We start from the raw sequence: 15,382 nt of genomic DNA on the forward strand, positions 1-15,382 counted from the left end.
GATCAATTTTGAGATTTTGGGCTATTTTTCTTCCTCAACATGTTTTCTTTCAGAAAAGTCTAAAGAAATGGTAGAAAATCCACATTAAAGGGACAACATGGAGTTTCTATTTGGTTATAAAAAAGTCTCACGTTAATGTGGATGAATCTACGTTACCCACACTTGTTAATGGGTCCATTTTTGATAAATATATCGTTTTGTCTCTATCGTTATTTTGTTATTATTAGTGGTGGTGGAAATGCTGGTCGAGCCGACCAGCGTTTCTTTACTTTCGGTTTCGTAGCGAGTCATGAGAATAACGCCGCCGAATCGCCGTTTATGGTGGGAACTACGACGGTATGTGATCGTCTTCCAACCTCTGACTTTAATTCTTGATGAATGAAAACATGAGTCTGTCTTGCGCCGGTAAAAGAATTTCACGGTGCGGAGGCTCATAAATGTAGTGTGAAAACGCTTCGCTTTTCCAAAACTCCTCGTTGTCCCTTTAACATGTATTCTTTCAGAAAAGTCAAAAGAAATGGTAGAAAATCCACATGAAGGTTTTTATTTTACTTCATTTTGTCTCTTTCGTCAATAGATTTCTCCTAAATTCACCAAAAGTTAACATGCTACTGTGACATACTGTGCTGTGCCTGTTATCTGTCCCGTCATGTCAGGTATCGTTGTAAAGCTCTCTCTCTCCTGAACAATGATGTAGGCTCCAAAAATTGTCATTTCCTTTGTATCAGCAACAAATCATAAAAGTACGATTGACAATAACAATCTATGTAATAATACAACACAAGTCTTTATTTATTTTATGAGAAGAGGACAACTTTATGGTCAAGATTTAAGTGTTATTATCATTTTCTAACCACTTTCTGTGGCTTCTGCTGGGCTTTTTGAAAACCAATATGTATTATTCACTCAGTGAGCAAGATCAGTTTTGACTTTGGCTGCCACACAGGCATGAATTTAATTTAATTTAACTCTGACAAATGTTTATAATTAATAAGGAGAGGAAGAACAGAGGAGACAGGTGTCAGTACATTCACTTCAACACTAATGCAAAAAAAGAGAGGCAGTTTTAGTATAAAATTTTAATGTGAATGTAGAATTAGAAAGCTACTAACACTGAGCTGCAGATTCAACCTGAGATGATTCAGGGTTTTTGTTTGTTTTCCAATTAAAAACTGTTCATTCTGAGTGGATTTGAGCTCAGTGCACAGACATCTGAGCCTGTGGAGTCGTTATTTTCCTACCTGCATGAAAACAGATGACCAACACAACAACAAACACTGTGGCGCACACTGCACACTGAGATCCACCCTCACACACACACACACACACACACACACACACACACACACACACACACACACACACACACACACACACACACACACACACACGGGGCTCAGTGTGTGATTAATAGTACCAGCAGCAGCGGTGACTGTTTATCTTACGAGCCCGGCTCTGTAACGCAGGCACACACACTCCTACACTTTCACAGATGAGCTAACTTGGTCCTGCACGAATGGATGGATTTATTTATTTTTTATAAAGGGACATTGTGTAACTTCTCCTGTTATCTATCCACGAAAATCGATTATTTTCATTCAAAAGTCTGTTTTTCATTAACCAGTAATCCCCCCCATCAACAAAGTGAAGTGTTCCTTTCAGCTCTGAATGAGCCGTTCATATCATTCATATCTCCATGGAGCGGGTAAGCTCGGTGCTGCTGCCATGTGGTGTCTCCATGTTTTTACGTTCAGTGGCAGCGTGACGGTAGGAAACCACGGAAACTCAGCGGAGACACCGGAGCTGTCGGCTCAGGTGGAGGTGGCGTCTGTGAAAAGCATAGACTGTAAAAAGAATGGACGTAGCGTCCGTGACGTCACCCATTGGTTTGGGGGAGTCTGTTTTGTGCCGCTACTACGGGGGGTTGAACCGCGCCATGTTGGATTCTACTTGCCATATTTGGAGCGGTGCGGCCGTTGGCCGGCCGAGAGCCCGCCCACTGGCCTCGTAACAGCGGTCGCCGGACCTGTCACTCAACGGTTCTGCGCCCTAATTGGCCAGAACTTTAAACCTAATAATAGTAAAACAGTAGAGTTTAAAAAAAATTCACCCCCCTCAGAGTGTGTGCGGGGGTAGAAACTATCGATTGAGACCAAAAAAATAAAATGTACCAGGCTGTAAATATGTTTTTTTAAGCTGTAAAATCGGCTATTTTAACATGGGGCTCGATTGGAGTTGCTCCCTTCTGGAGCCAGCCCCCAGCGACAGCCGAGGGGATTGCAGCTTTTTGAACGCGGAAGTGAGCTTCACTTCTCAGACCGACAACTGCCCCCTTGGTGAAAAGTCACCGCGGTAACGCAGTGAGGAGGAATGGAGCGTTACACTGATGCTGCATTCACCTGCAGTCGGGCAGACGGCCGTCGCTAACAAACCAGATGTCATTTTAGTCACAGAAGTCCAGAGAAAGCCGGTAAAACAATACCACATCGCCATGACAACATATTGTCGCGTGTATTGTTTTGCCTCGTGCTGACGGACCACTTGTTTACATAGAGGCTTGTTTATGCCGTTACGTGTAGCGGCTGTCGTCCGTCTGCCGTCTGCCCAATTTCACATGAATGCAGCATGAAAAATACGATTAAGTTGTTTGTGATATACAACCGCAACGCTAGATGGGAGTAATTCCTACACAATGTACCTTTAAAGGGCACAAGGAGATGATGTACGGCTGTAATTACTGCACATGGGTCTCAGGCTGCCTTTAAATCAGCTGCAGACTCACTGTTACTTTCCTTTTTATACCGTTCCTGTTATTTCTTTCTTTCTTTTTTTAGTCCTCGAAAGCATCAGTGAACATATTGGTTGTGATTTATCTCTTTTTTTCTCCTCCCCCCAGGTTTCCTCTCCTCACCTCACTGACCCATGAAAGAAGCCATGCCGGTGCTCACAGCAGGAGCAGGTGAGGCGGCGACACCCTCCATACTGCTGCATGCCTCTGCTCCATCTGCTCCTCATCATCCTAATATAACCTACCTGGTGCTGTTTTCTTGTTCCCTCCTCCTCCTCCTCCTCCTCCTCCTCCTCCTCCTCCTCCTCCTCCTCCTCCTCCCGTTGCAGGGCTTCACGAGACGTTGGCCCTGCTGACGTCTCAGCTGCGGCCCGATGCCAACCACAAGGAGGACATGGTTTTCCTCAGAGACGTCTTCAGTGAGCGGAGCCTGGGATACCTCATGAAGGTCAGGAGGGTCTCTCTTACTAAACCAAAGACGCTTTTATTTAGGCCATCTGCACCTTTAGAGCGAATAACACCAGAAGTCTTTCAAAGGTATAAAGGCCTACATAGAAGCCAGAGGTTTTGTAACCTTTGTGACGATAACCGTCTTGGTGACGAGTTTCATACATTTAATTTGAGTGCAAGAACACAAGTATTATACATTTCAGAGAAAAATAAATCTTTATTTATTTATTTTAATGTTTATTTAACAGGGACAATACATACTCAGATCAGCTGACTCCACTGCAGTGTTTAAACAACGTCTTAAAACTCACTTTTATAGGATGGCGTATTCTTAAAGCAGAAGTGAGTGATCCGGTCGTTTTCGCTAATGCTGCGTTCCAGGCAGGCTTTTGAAATCGTAAATTACAGCTTCAAGTCACAACTTACGACTTTGTAGCGTTCCAGGCAACCCACTCGTGTTTCTCCGACCTGTTTTACCGGTGAAAGTCACTATAACGGCCACTCGTAACTTCTGACCCGTGAACTCGTACCAGATCGAACTGGTACCACTTCACGGTCGGAAAAATACGAGTTTCCTTGAACGCACCATAACAGTCCTCGTCGCTACGTCACCACATTCACGGCGTTCCTTGGCTGCACACACAGCCCTGCATGCCGTTCTCTCTCCTCATTGGATAAAAACTGTAGGATACGATAAATGTTTTCTCTTCGGCTCAGAGCAGAGCAGAGGGACTGACAGACCCGTGTTTCAGTCCAAACACTCTATGTAAGTGATTGCTGTCGGAAGATATAACTATTTAAGACTTATATTAACACAAATATATCACTCACTTCTGCTTTAACTATTTCCCATTTTATCTGCCCTGCAAGAGCACTTCTGTTGTTTTATTTATTTATAAATTTGTTTGTATTGTACTTTTGTATATGAATTTGACTTTTACTGTCTTTGTGGGCACAGTGCCGCTGCCTGTGGACTTCTGATTGATTGGGGGGTCGTGTGGGGGTTTGCAGTGGGTTTTTCTTCCTCTTTTGCTCTTTTTCTGTGGTGTTTTATCTGTAAAGCACTTTGTGCATTTGCTTGAAAAGTGTTATATGAATAAAAATTATTATTATACAACATTGCCACAGAAAATGAGAAAATGTGATACATATAAGACGTCTAGCTTCAGCTAATCTGCAGTCTTTGTCCCTGATCAGGCTTTAGTATAGAATAAAATATACTGAATGCAATAAAACAAACTAACAAAAAAAATGCAATGACAGTGAATAATACAATGAATAGGTACCATGAATAAATAAACACAGTTGCGGTTGTACATTTCAGGTTAATACACAAGTGAAATTTAACATTAAACATTAATAAAGTGCTGTATTGACAATGACTTGTGAGAAATTAATGTTCACATTTCTGCTGCTGCTTGAGCCCGTGTTAAACTTTCACACCATCTCCCAAAGTAAGAAAGACCTCCTGGGCACTGCAGCACTTTAACAACGTGAACTGTATCTGGTAGAAATGTAAATATAGTGTCTTGATAAAAATAAAAACATAATCTTCTTCATCTTCTTTGAAACTCTGCATCCTCTTTTTCGTATCTGGCCTCTTTCTTGAAGTGACGGGACAGAAATCAGGTCATTTGAGTTTTCTCATCACCTAAAAACGAAATAAAAATAAACTGTCACAGAAAAGACTGTGCTGCTTTGATTTCCCACCGTCATTAAGGTTTAGTAAACACACGTTGTTACTGGGGAAGATCAGAGCTGTTGGTTTGAAATAAGATGCAAACAGCAGCCTGCTGTGTGGCCTTGTGCTTGTTTTAATGTCGTCATTATTACAGATTATTGTCAAGATAACGAGAAGCTGCTCGCCAGGAAATTAAGAAAAATAATCTATGTGTGAAGGTTTATAAATGAAAAAGTATTGCTGCTGGGAGTTTTTAGAACCTGTTCTGCGTTTCTCTCTGACCCATATAAAAACTTAAAGGACAATTCCAGGCAAATTCAACCTGGGGCTCTAGTTTCTAATATTTTAGCTCTAACAGAATGAATGTTTAGATTGTCTTTTTACTGTCTCCTGTTCTGCAGTAGTTCTGTCTGTCCCTGCATCGCCACAGCAGCGTAGAATGGGAGCAGATGGATCTTAGGCTGATCTTGTTCACTTCAAGAAAAGATTACATGTTCGTAATTGTCCTTTAAATTATTGAATTGCTGGACATGAGGCACAAAGAACGTGAATAGTAACAAGAAAGTGATAGTTTTTGGAAATAAGGTCATTTTTTAACATAAATGCAGAGGTTTCAGCAGCAGCAGAGTGTTTCTGTTTAATGGGTTGATACAGAAAATCATGACTCCTACTGTGTGACGTGTTAAAGGGATAGTTCAGCATTTTCGCAAACTGGCCCATTGCCATAACCCCTATAGTCTTAGGAGTTGTTTTAGAGGTAAATTCATGCAAAACCGCTGATGCGCGTTGCCTTCAGGGACAGTTTTTCATCAAGCAGTCTCTGCATTTCCCTCTAAAACAACTCTGTCTGGTAACATTCTGTTATTATCTCATAGTGTGGTGAATGTGCAGGTCACAACTTGTCCACCAGAGCGTTGTGGAGTTGCTGGATTGTGTATTTGATGAGTTTGATGAGGGAAACCAAGAAATCCCATGAGCCTCCGTAGCGTAGCTCTGAGCAGCTCGCGGCTCTGCTCCGCCGTTCTAAAAATAGCTTGCACCGACAATTAAAGGTAACGAACCTTCTGCTATGACTATAGGGATTATGGCAATGGGTCAATTTGCCAAAATGTTCAACTATCCCTTTAAGACTTGGATGTGTATGTACAGTATAATTATATTCTACACATTGACCTTGGTTTCTCCTCTGATAAACTCTTGTTTGTTTCTGTCACAGATCCACGAGAAGCTGAGACAGTACGAGAGACAGAGTCCGACGCCCGTCCTCCACAGCGCGTCTTCTCTGGCAGAGGATGTAGGTTCATCACACACACACACACACACACACACACACACACACACACACACACACACACACACACACACACACACACACACTGAATTACATTTCCGCCCGGGCCCCAGTAGCAGTCAGTCATTCAGTCAGTCACAGTGAGTTAGCTCCCACAGAGAAGCAGTAGCAGGTATCAAAAGTGAATTTTAATGTCCTCAAAGTGCTGAATCATCCCGACACTCGTCTAATGAAACTCCATCTCCTGCCGCTCGCTCTCACGCCGCTTATCGGCCGCGGAAACTGCTGACCCCAGCTGCTTCTGCTACTTATCTCCCGCTGCTGCTGCTGCTGCTGCTGCTGCATGTCTGTGCATCTCTCTGCCTTTATGTTACAGCCAACTGCAGCTTGTTTTCCCCGTTATCCACACACACACACACACACACACACACACACACACACACACACACACACACACAGGTTCACATCAGGTCAGGGCTTCATGTATCTGTGTGTGTGTTGTGTTGTGATGTGCAGGTGGCGGAGGAGCTGCAGAGTGGACCAATGAGCACGGAGGAGAAGGAGCTGCTGCACCTGCTGACGTCGCCTCATCTCAAGGTGAGCTCACCTGGTTAGTACAGTGATGCATGATGGGAAACTGGGTTTTTATTGTATATAAATTGACTTTTATCTGCAGATTTGCAGAAGTATTTTGTTTTAGTTTCACAAGATGTCAGTCATAGAAGGAAATTTAATTTCAAATATCAAATGCCGAGGACCAAGTTAAAACAAACGTGCATTTCTGTGGTGGGTGTTAAGCTCTGGAGTTCGTTAACCGGCCAAGAGAAAAGTTGTTCAAATGTTTTTCAGTTTAAGAGGGTAGATGAGAAAAAGGTGGGGAATTTATATAGGAACATGTTGTGATGGAAGGTATTGATTGTGGATTTTATTTTTTATTTGTTCTTTGTATATTGTTGGCTGTAAATTGGCATTTCATCTGATGTAGGTGTTCTTTTGTTTTAAGAAAGGAGCAGGTATTATACGTTTTCTTCATCCTGCTGCGAATAATAAATGAAGTGAAACTCCTTTCTGAAGCTGTCGCTCGTCGTTGCTCTTCTGTCCCGTCAGGCCGTTCTCTCGGTGCACGACACGGTGGCTCAGAAGAACTTCGACCCCGTGCTGCCGCCGATGCCGGACGACTTCGACGACGAGCTGGAGGAGGAGTCTGTGAAGATCGTCAGGCTGGTGAAGAACAAGGAGCCTCTGGTGAGTCGTGACGGGAAGGAAGGAGAGTGGGAATGAAAACTGAGGAGGAGGAGAAAGAGGAAGAGGAGCAGGGGATTATGGGACAGAGGCCTTTTGCTCTTTTCTGTGAATGATCTTCTCCTCCTGTCGTTGTCCTCCAGGGAGCCACCATCAGACGGGATGAAGTCAACGGAGCCGTGATCGTGGCTCGGATCATGAGAGGAGGTGCAGCCGATCGAAGTGGTAAATCCTGCTTCTTGTTCTTCTCCTCCTTCTCCTGCTGTTTGTTGGCTTTTTCAGACCTTGTGACATGTGTAGGAAGGCTGTATGATCATAATCAGGTCAGATCCTTCTCAAAATGTGTTTATTTCTCATTTTTATTCCCAGGGGTATAACAATTTTCCAAATAAAAAGAGGAGCAGAGACCTTTAGAAACCCCTCCTCTGTGAATTTATTTTATCTGTGATATTTTATAAAATCTTCGCTCTGCAGTTTTATGTTGGGACTGCAGTGGAAATAACATTTATTCTCTCAGATAAAATGAATTTTAACGTACTTCAGGATGCATTAATCAAGTTTAAATGATGAGAGAGCAGTGTATTAAAGTTAGTGCAGTAATACAGGTTAACGTTTTGTTCTCTCCATGTTTCTGCACGTATGATATTTAACAGCTTGCTAAGTCATGGACCAATATCTTTCTGAATTTCTGAGGTGTTCATGTTCATATATATAAAATCATCCTTCATGCTGGTGCAGGACTCGGCCTCGTATTTCCTTTTCTGGTTGTTAAATTTAAAGAGCTGCCTTTCAAAGGGAGAGCAGAGTGATGATGAGTGAGATCAAGAGGCTTTAAGAACTTTTATTTCAGGTGAACTCAGGGAATAACAAGTTCAATTTACTTTTTATCAACTGGTCATAAGTATAAAAGGTTGGACAGGACTTATGTGAGTGCCAGTTATGAGCAGTGTCATCGTTTAAAGGTGAGTTTAGCAGAAGAATCGGAGATGACGAGCAGAAATGTCCCGGTGTGGATGTGAGCCAGGATGCTGCAGCCCTGAGGCGAACAGAGCCACTGTGAGAGAGAGAGAGAGAGGCCTCCTCCTGAGTTTTACAGCAGCGTGAAGGCATCCGTCTTCTCTGCAGCCGGTGAAGACGAGTGGAGTGAAGCAATTTCATGAAGAGGAAGAGGAAGAAGAAAAAACAACACGAGTGGGATAACAAATCAAATCAAACGACAGGGAGAGCAGAGAGAGGCGCAGCAGCAGTGTGGCAGCAGCAGGAGAATCAATCACACAATATACACTCAAAAGGTCCTCTCATCAGCGTTGCCATGGAAATATTAGCCACAGGCAGGTGTGTGTGTAGAAACAGAAACATACTGTACATGCTGCAAAAACTAAACCAATCAGCGTCCACACCCATTAATCATTCCCGTCCTCCTCCGGTTTTCTTGCTGCGTCAAGTGATGGAAAAAAGCTCTCGGAAGCTGTGGACAGGTTTCAGGAGCAGTGTGTGTGTGTGTGTGTGTGTGTGTCTGTTTGATGTATACATTATATGAGTGCTCCATCCTCCCTGTGGGGAAAAAAAAAAGAAAAAGCTCTGTATTGATCGTCCTCCTCTCAGCCTCTGGGTTTCATTGTTGTGGCTGCGGCCGAGCGGATCAGTCGACTCGTATCAGCGGATCAGACGACACAAGTTGTTGTTGTTGATAGATACGACTGATAAACGGCTCGATCGGTGCTCGTCTGCTGCTGCTTTCACTGTCGTTGTAATGTCTCTCTCTGTCTCTGTCTCTGTCTCTGTCTCTGTCTCTCTCTTTCTGTCCTCACAGGTCTGGTCCACGTCGGAGACGAACTCAGGGAGGTCAACGGAGTCTCTGTGATCCACAAGAGACCGGATGAGATCAGTCAGCTGCTGGTGAGACGAGGGACACGGCTGCTGTCCACTGAGACACACCAAATACACGACATGTAGCAAGAACAATGAAGTTTAAAGTTCAGCCTGTGTTCGGATTTGAAGCTTTTTTATATCCAAAGTGAAGCAATTACTCTGGGAAATTATATTTCTCTGTATCTTCTTCTGTTTACATGTAAATCTGCAGGAAATCATCAGAAAGTCCAGAGTCTAAATGGAGCATTTAATGTGTCCAGGCAAATCTCCGTCGGTAGAATTTCATGATATATTCAACATAGAAGAATACATAAATCGTGTCAATTAGAAGACTCTACAGTGTGGGAATAAAGGTTGAATTTAACAAAGTATCACAACGTAACTATTTATGACTATTTATTGAACTACTGGACATTTGCCTGGACACACTTTAATTGTTCCTGGCAGATATAAAGGTTTTATATAGAAACAATGAATACAAGGCCCAGAAATTAAAGGAATAAGCCATAATTATATGTAAAAACATGTGCATGTGCATTCTGTTATAGTAATACAAAGTGGTTTGTGCCCATGCCAGTTAAACCTATAATATAAAAGTACTCAGTTTGACCAAAATCATAAAGATATTCTGCAAGAAAAATGGATAAATATAGTAGTGAATCCTCACCGTCCACCTTTGGTCCATCTTTTTTAAATTAGCAGACTGGTAACACCATTAAATTCCAGTCCACTTTATCCTTCCTGTGTTTGTTTCTTTAATTCAAAACTCTCCACCTTCTCTCTGTGTGTTTGTGATCTAGTCCCAGTCCCAGGGCTCCATCACTCTGAAGATCATCCCCGCCATCAAGGAGGAGGACCGGCTCAGGGACAGCAAGGTGACCACAACCAATCAATCAATCCAACTTTATTTCTATTGCACGTTTCATACAGTTAAAATTCAACACAAGTGCTTTCCATAATAAAAAAAACACCCTATCCCTCCCACCCCCAACACCCACATACAGCATGAAACATGATATATTTAAAAGCAGGGACTGAAATGAACTGAAGAAACGCTAAAAATGAGGTGTAAAAGAGAATAAATAGTACGGCAGAGTATTAGGGCTATGTCAGGACTTCGAGAATAAAGTCATAGTTTTACGAGAATAAAGTCATCATATTACGAGAAAAAAAAAGTCATAATATTACGAGATGAGCCAAAAGATTAAGTATCTCCTTGTTTGTGAAACCTACACTGAAGACATACAATTTAACAAAATGCTCCACAGCCTCATTTTAACAACTTTTCTCCTCTAAAACAACTGATTAAAATATTATGACTTTTTCTCGTAATATTATTACTTTTTTTCCTCGTAAAAAATTAAAGCAGAAGTAAGCGGAATTTTTGTGTTAATATAAGTCTTAAATAGTTCTATCTTTCAACAGCAATCACTTACATAGAGTGTTTGGTCTGAAACACGGGTCTGTCAGTCACTCTGCTCTGCTGTAAGCCGAGGAGAAAACTTTCCTTGTATCCTACAACCTTTATCCAATGAGGAGAGAGAACGGCATAAAGGGGCGGTCCTCTCTGTGTGTGCAGCCAAGGGATGCGCATGAATGTGGTGACGTAGGGACGAGGGCGGGGACTGCTAACTCCATCTGCTGACAAGAAGTTAGCCAAAACCACCGGATCGCTTACTTCTGCTTTAACTTTATTCTCGAAGTCTGTGAAAAAGATTTTTTTTCTTAAAGGGACAACGAGGAGTTTTGGGAAAGCGAAGTGTTTTCACACTACATTTATGAGCCTCCGCGCACCGTGAAATTCTGTGACCGGCGCAAGACAGACTCATGTTTTCATTCATCAAGAATTAAAGTCAGAGGTTGGAAGACGATCACATATCGTCGTAGTTCCCACCATAAACGGCGATTCGGCGGCGTTATTCTCATGACTCGCCACGAAACCGAAAGTAAAGAAACGCTGGTCGGCTCGCCCAGCATTTCCACCACCACTAATAATAACAAAATAACGATAGAGACAAAACGATATATTTATCGAAAATGGAGCCATTAACAAGTGTGGGTAGCGTAGATTCATCCACATTAACGTGAGACTTTTTTATAATCAAATAGAAACTCCTCGTTGTCCCTTTAATGTGGCCCTAATACTACGAATTAAGGTAAAAAATACAAATAAAAGGAGTAGGAGAAATAAATACGTACATAACTAAATCAAATAAAAACATGCTAAAACATAGAGTGATAGCGATAAGATCAGTAAACTAATAAGACAATCAATAAGTACCAATAAAACAGTGAGTAAATAATAATAATAAAAGAAGGGAAATTCAATTAAAAGCAAGACTAAAAAGGTGAGTTTGCTTTCAAAGATATAAATATAAATAATCTTGTTTATTTATGATGATAAACATCTCACACATCTTTGTGCGTTTTCCCTCCAGGTGTACATGAGGGCGTTGTTCGAGTACGTCCCTCTGGAGGACAAGGCCACGCCCTGCCAGGAGGCGGGGCTTCCCTTCAAGCGCGGCGACATCCTCCAGGTGGTAACCCAGGACGACCACACGTGGTGGCAGGCCAAGCGGGTCGGAGACAGCAACCTGCGCGCCGGACTCATCCCGTCCAAACTGTTCCAGGAGAGGTGAGGTCAACAGACAGACAGACAGAAGCTGGGTTTCCATCCAAATGTATCGAATTTAAGAGCGGATTTTGTGAAAATGCGCAAAAAGCAAATGCGAATTTATGCCCGTTTCCATTCATTAGTGTTTTGCGATTAGGAGGAGTGCGCCGTGAGATCAATTCAATTCAGTTCAATTCAATTCAATATCTTTATTGTCCACAATGTGGAAATTTGTCTTTGGCTTCACCACTTACAGTACGCATAAGACCACATAAAATACAATACAATAACACACAATAAATAGCATAGCAAAAGAATAAAAGAGTAAAAGAGTAAAAGGTATAAAAAGGTGATATACATAGCTCCAAAGTGTCCTGAAATGCATTTATGAATTTAATATTGTGATTGCATGCGGTATGAATGATTTCTTAAAAATATTTTGTGAAAATGCGCAAAAAGCAAATGCGAATTTATGACCGTTTCCATTCGTTATTGTTTTGCGATAAGGAGTGCGCCGTGAGATTACGTCATAAGAGAGCGTGAATGTATCCAACAGTTGACACATCATGGATAATTTACGTACTTTCCGGACTATAGACGCACCTGTATAAGCCGCACCAGCTAAATTTTAAAAGAAAATACTGTACATATAGGCCGCACTTGAATATAAGCCTCAGGTTTTCATGTTGTAACATGAGATATTTACACAGAAAGACAGTCGGGAACTGTGACTGTCCGCTCGCTTTTCCGCTGTTTTGGTTATGCTCCTCTCGCCCATGTGCATCTGTTGACAACAAAGCCGGCGAAAAATCGATAAATGGAGCGGTGGATAACGTTACATAACGGTTACGGCGTGTGATTGTGTAGTCTTAACCGTCATGACCAAAACATTATGGGTTACGGAGCGCGTTTGTGTTGCGGTGTGCAGAGACGAGAGCTGGGAGACCGGGGCGTCGTTCTCCATTTGTTTGAACGTGGCTGGGTGAAGTCCAGCAGCTTCACCCACAAACTCTGCCTCAATTCGCATAATCTGTTTCCATCACAAAAACTCGCATTTTCATTTAATCGATACGCTGACAAATCCACCCCCCACAGCGTAAAAACTTTTATTACTGCCTTTTTTCGAATTTCTGGCGTTTCCATTCAAGTATTTATTCGCAATTTTTGAAAATGCGAATAAAAAAAGGTGGATGGAAACGCAACCAGACAGACGGACGGACGCCATCGCCACTGGGAACGGTTCAGGTTTATGTCGTCCAGCCGTTTGTAATCTGGTTGTAAATCCACGTTCATGTGTTCCACTTTGAGCTGGTTGAACTGTGATTAGACGGAGCGTCGAAGCGGCGTGGACATAAATAAATAAATAAATAAATAAATAGATAAACAAATCAAAACACACAGCCTTGAACGGGCGGCGCACGCTGATCTGATACCGCAAGTGTCATAATCCGTTGGTAAGATGATCTCAGCTGGCCGGGAGATCGCTGCCAAACACTGAGGGATTAATAACACAGCCTGAACACACACACACAGACACACACACAGACACACACACACACACACACACACACACACACACACACACACACACAGGTCAGAGGAGACAGCGAGGCCGCGGCCAAGCTCACAAAAGGGAGTTCAGGTGTAAATTAAATTACGGTTTAACCCTTTATCGGGCAAATAACCACATTTGGTTACTTCTTTGTGATATATAAAATGAAATAATGTTTTAATAAATGTTATGTTACTTTACATGTGTTTGAAAAATTGTATCCATGGTAACTTCATTGACCTTCAATTGCAGTGAAAAACAGAAAAAGCTTTTCTAATGTTCTCCAGTGACGGACAGGATCGACTTGTTTCTACGTCCGATCTGTTGTTCCACCTGTCTGACGTTTCCTCCTTTTCCTCTTGCTCACTGTTTCTATCTCTTCTCCTCCTCTCCCTCCTCCTTCTCCTCTTTCTCCTCCACCTCTTCCTCCTTCCGCTCCCTCCTCTTCATCCCCCTCCTTCCTTCTCCTCCTCTTCCTCTTCCTCCTTCTCCTTCTACTCCTCCTCTTTCTTCTTCCTCCTCTCCCTCCTCCATCCTTCTCCTCCTCTTCCTCCTTTCCCTCTCCCTCTTCCTCTTTCTCCTTCCTCCTCTTCCTTCTTCCACCTTTCCCTCCTCCTCCTTCCTCCTCTCCCTCTTCCTTCCTCCCCCTATCCCACCTCCTCTTCCTCCTTCCTCTCCTTCCTCTTCATCCCCCTCCTCCTTTCCCTTTCCCTCTCCCTTCTCCTTCCTCCTCCTCTTCCTCCTTTCTCCTTCCTCCCCCCTCCTCCTCCTCTCCCTCCTCTTCCTCCTCCTCCTTTCCCTCTCCCTCTTCTTCTTCCTCCTCTCCCTCCTTTTCCTCCTCCTCCTCCTTTCTCTCTCTCTCCTCTTCCTCCTCTCCCTCCTCCTTCCTCCCCCTCCTTTCCCCCTCCCTCCTCTTCCTTCTCCTTCCTCCTCTTCCTTCTCCTTCCTCCTCTCCCTCTTCCTCCTTCTCTTCCTCCTCCTCTCTCTCTCCCTCTCCCTCCTCCTCTCTCTCTCTCTCTCTCTCTCTCTCTCTCTCTCTCTCTCTCTCTCTCTCTCTCTCTCTCTCTCTCTCTCTCTCTCTCTCTCTCTCTGTCTCTCTCCTTCTCTCTCTCTTCTCACGTCTCCAGGCGACTGGCCTACAGGATGAAAATGGGAACACTCCCGAATCCGAAATCCCCTAAAAAGCCTCCCTGTAAGTTTTTTCTTCTTGCCCCCTCCTCCTCCTCCTCCTCCTCCTCAGCATCATCTCATCTCATCATAATTACAGCTCACTACCTGCAGCACCTCTCACCATCAGACCCCCCCCCCCCCCCCCCCCTCCCCCACTTGTTAATGGACTAGGTCACTGTCATTATAGGACAATAAATCCTCCAGTGGATAAACGCAGCAACGTTTCCATTGACATTTATTGACCTTTTTTTTTTTCATGCCGGTAATTAGCTCTCAGAAGGTTTTAGTATCAATATTCACCGTGCGTCTCCATGTTGCTGCTGCTGCTGCTGCTGTTGACGTGGGATGAGAGACATGGAGATATGAAGACAGAGGGGTCACAAATATGAATTAATCTCTTCTTTCATGTTTTTACTCCATGTGATCAGTGAGCGGCATTGTCACATTTACAAACAACACATGTTGACCAAAGTGCTTTACATACAAGATTCAAAATTCAAACAAAAACAAGACAGACACAGAGAGAGAGAAAAAAAGTCAAATGTCTTGGAAAAGCTGGAGTTGTCCTGGAAAATTATTTATCCCACCATGACATCAGCTACCAACCAGAGCTCTAGCTATTTGACTTTTTCTGACCCCGCTAAGGATTTGTTTTCCAAAGGAAACTGGAGACTCTGAGTTGATGAGTGTTTCCAGTATCGGACCACGAGCATGACAGATAG

General features: G+C 43.1%; 1 protein-coding gene across 1 annotated transcript in view; it reads left to right on the forward strand.

The window, feature by feature from the left end:
* Positions 1 to 2,922: 2,922 nt before the first annotated feature.
* mpp3a (MAGUK p55 scaffold protein 3a) overlaps positions 2,923 to 15,382 on the forward strand; it is a gene marked incomplete at both ends in the record, with an annotated part of 28,127 nt that continues 15,667 nt past the window's right edge. Inside the window, 10 exons of the mRNA XM_083977360.1 lie at positions 2,923 to 2,959; positions 3,118 to 3,236; positions 6,136 to 6,213; positions 6,727 to 6,807; positions 7,318 to 7,455; positions 7,596 to 7,677; positions 9,266 to 9,351; positions 10,125 to 10,199; positions 11,763 to 11,959; positions 14,618 to 14,682. Of these exons, the coding sequence (XP_083833486.1) occupies positions 2,923 to 2,959; positions 3,118 to 3,236; positions 6,136 to 6,213; positions 6,727 to 6,807; positions 7,318 to 7,455; positions 7,596 to 7,677; positions 9,266 to 9,351; positions 10,125 to 10,199; positions 11,763 to 11,959; positions 14,618 to 14,682 (958 nt within the window). The remainder of the gene's footprint in view (positions 2,960 to 3,117; positions 3,237 to 6,135; positions 6,214 to 6,726; positions 6,808 to 7,317; positions 7,456 to 7,595; positions 7,678 to 9,265; positions 9,352 to 10,124; positions 10,200 to 11,762; positions 11,960 to 14,617; positions 14,683 to 15,382) is intronic.

The sequence above is a fragment of the Trachurus trachurus genome, assembly GCF_905171665.1.
Source record: "Trachurus trachurus genome assembly, chromosome: 8".
Classification (NCBI taxonomy): domain Eukaryota; kingdom Metazoa; phylum Chordata; class Actinopteri; order Carangiformes; family Carangidae; genus Trachurus; species Trachurus trachurus.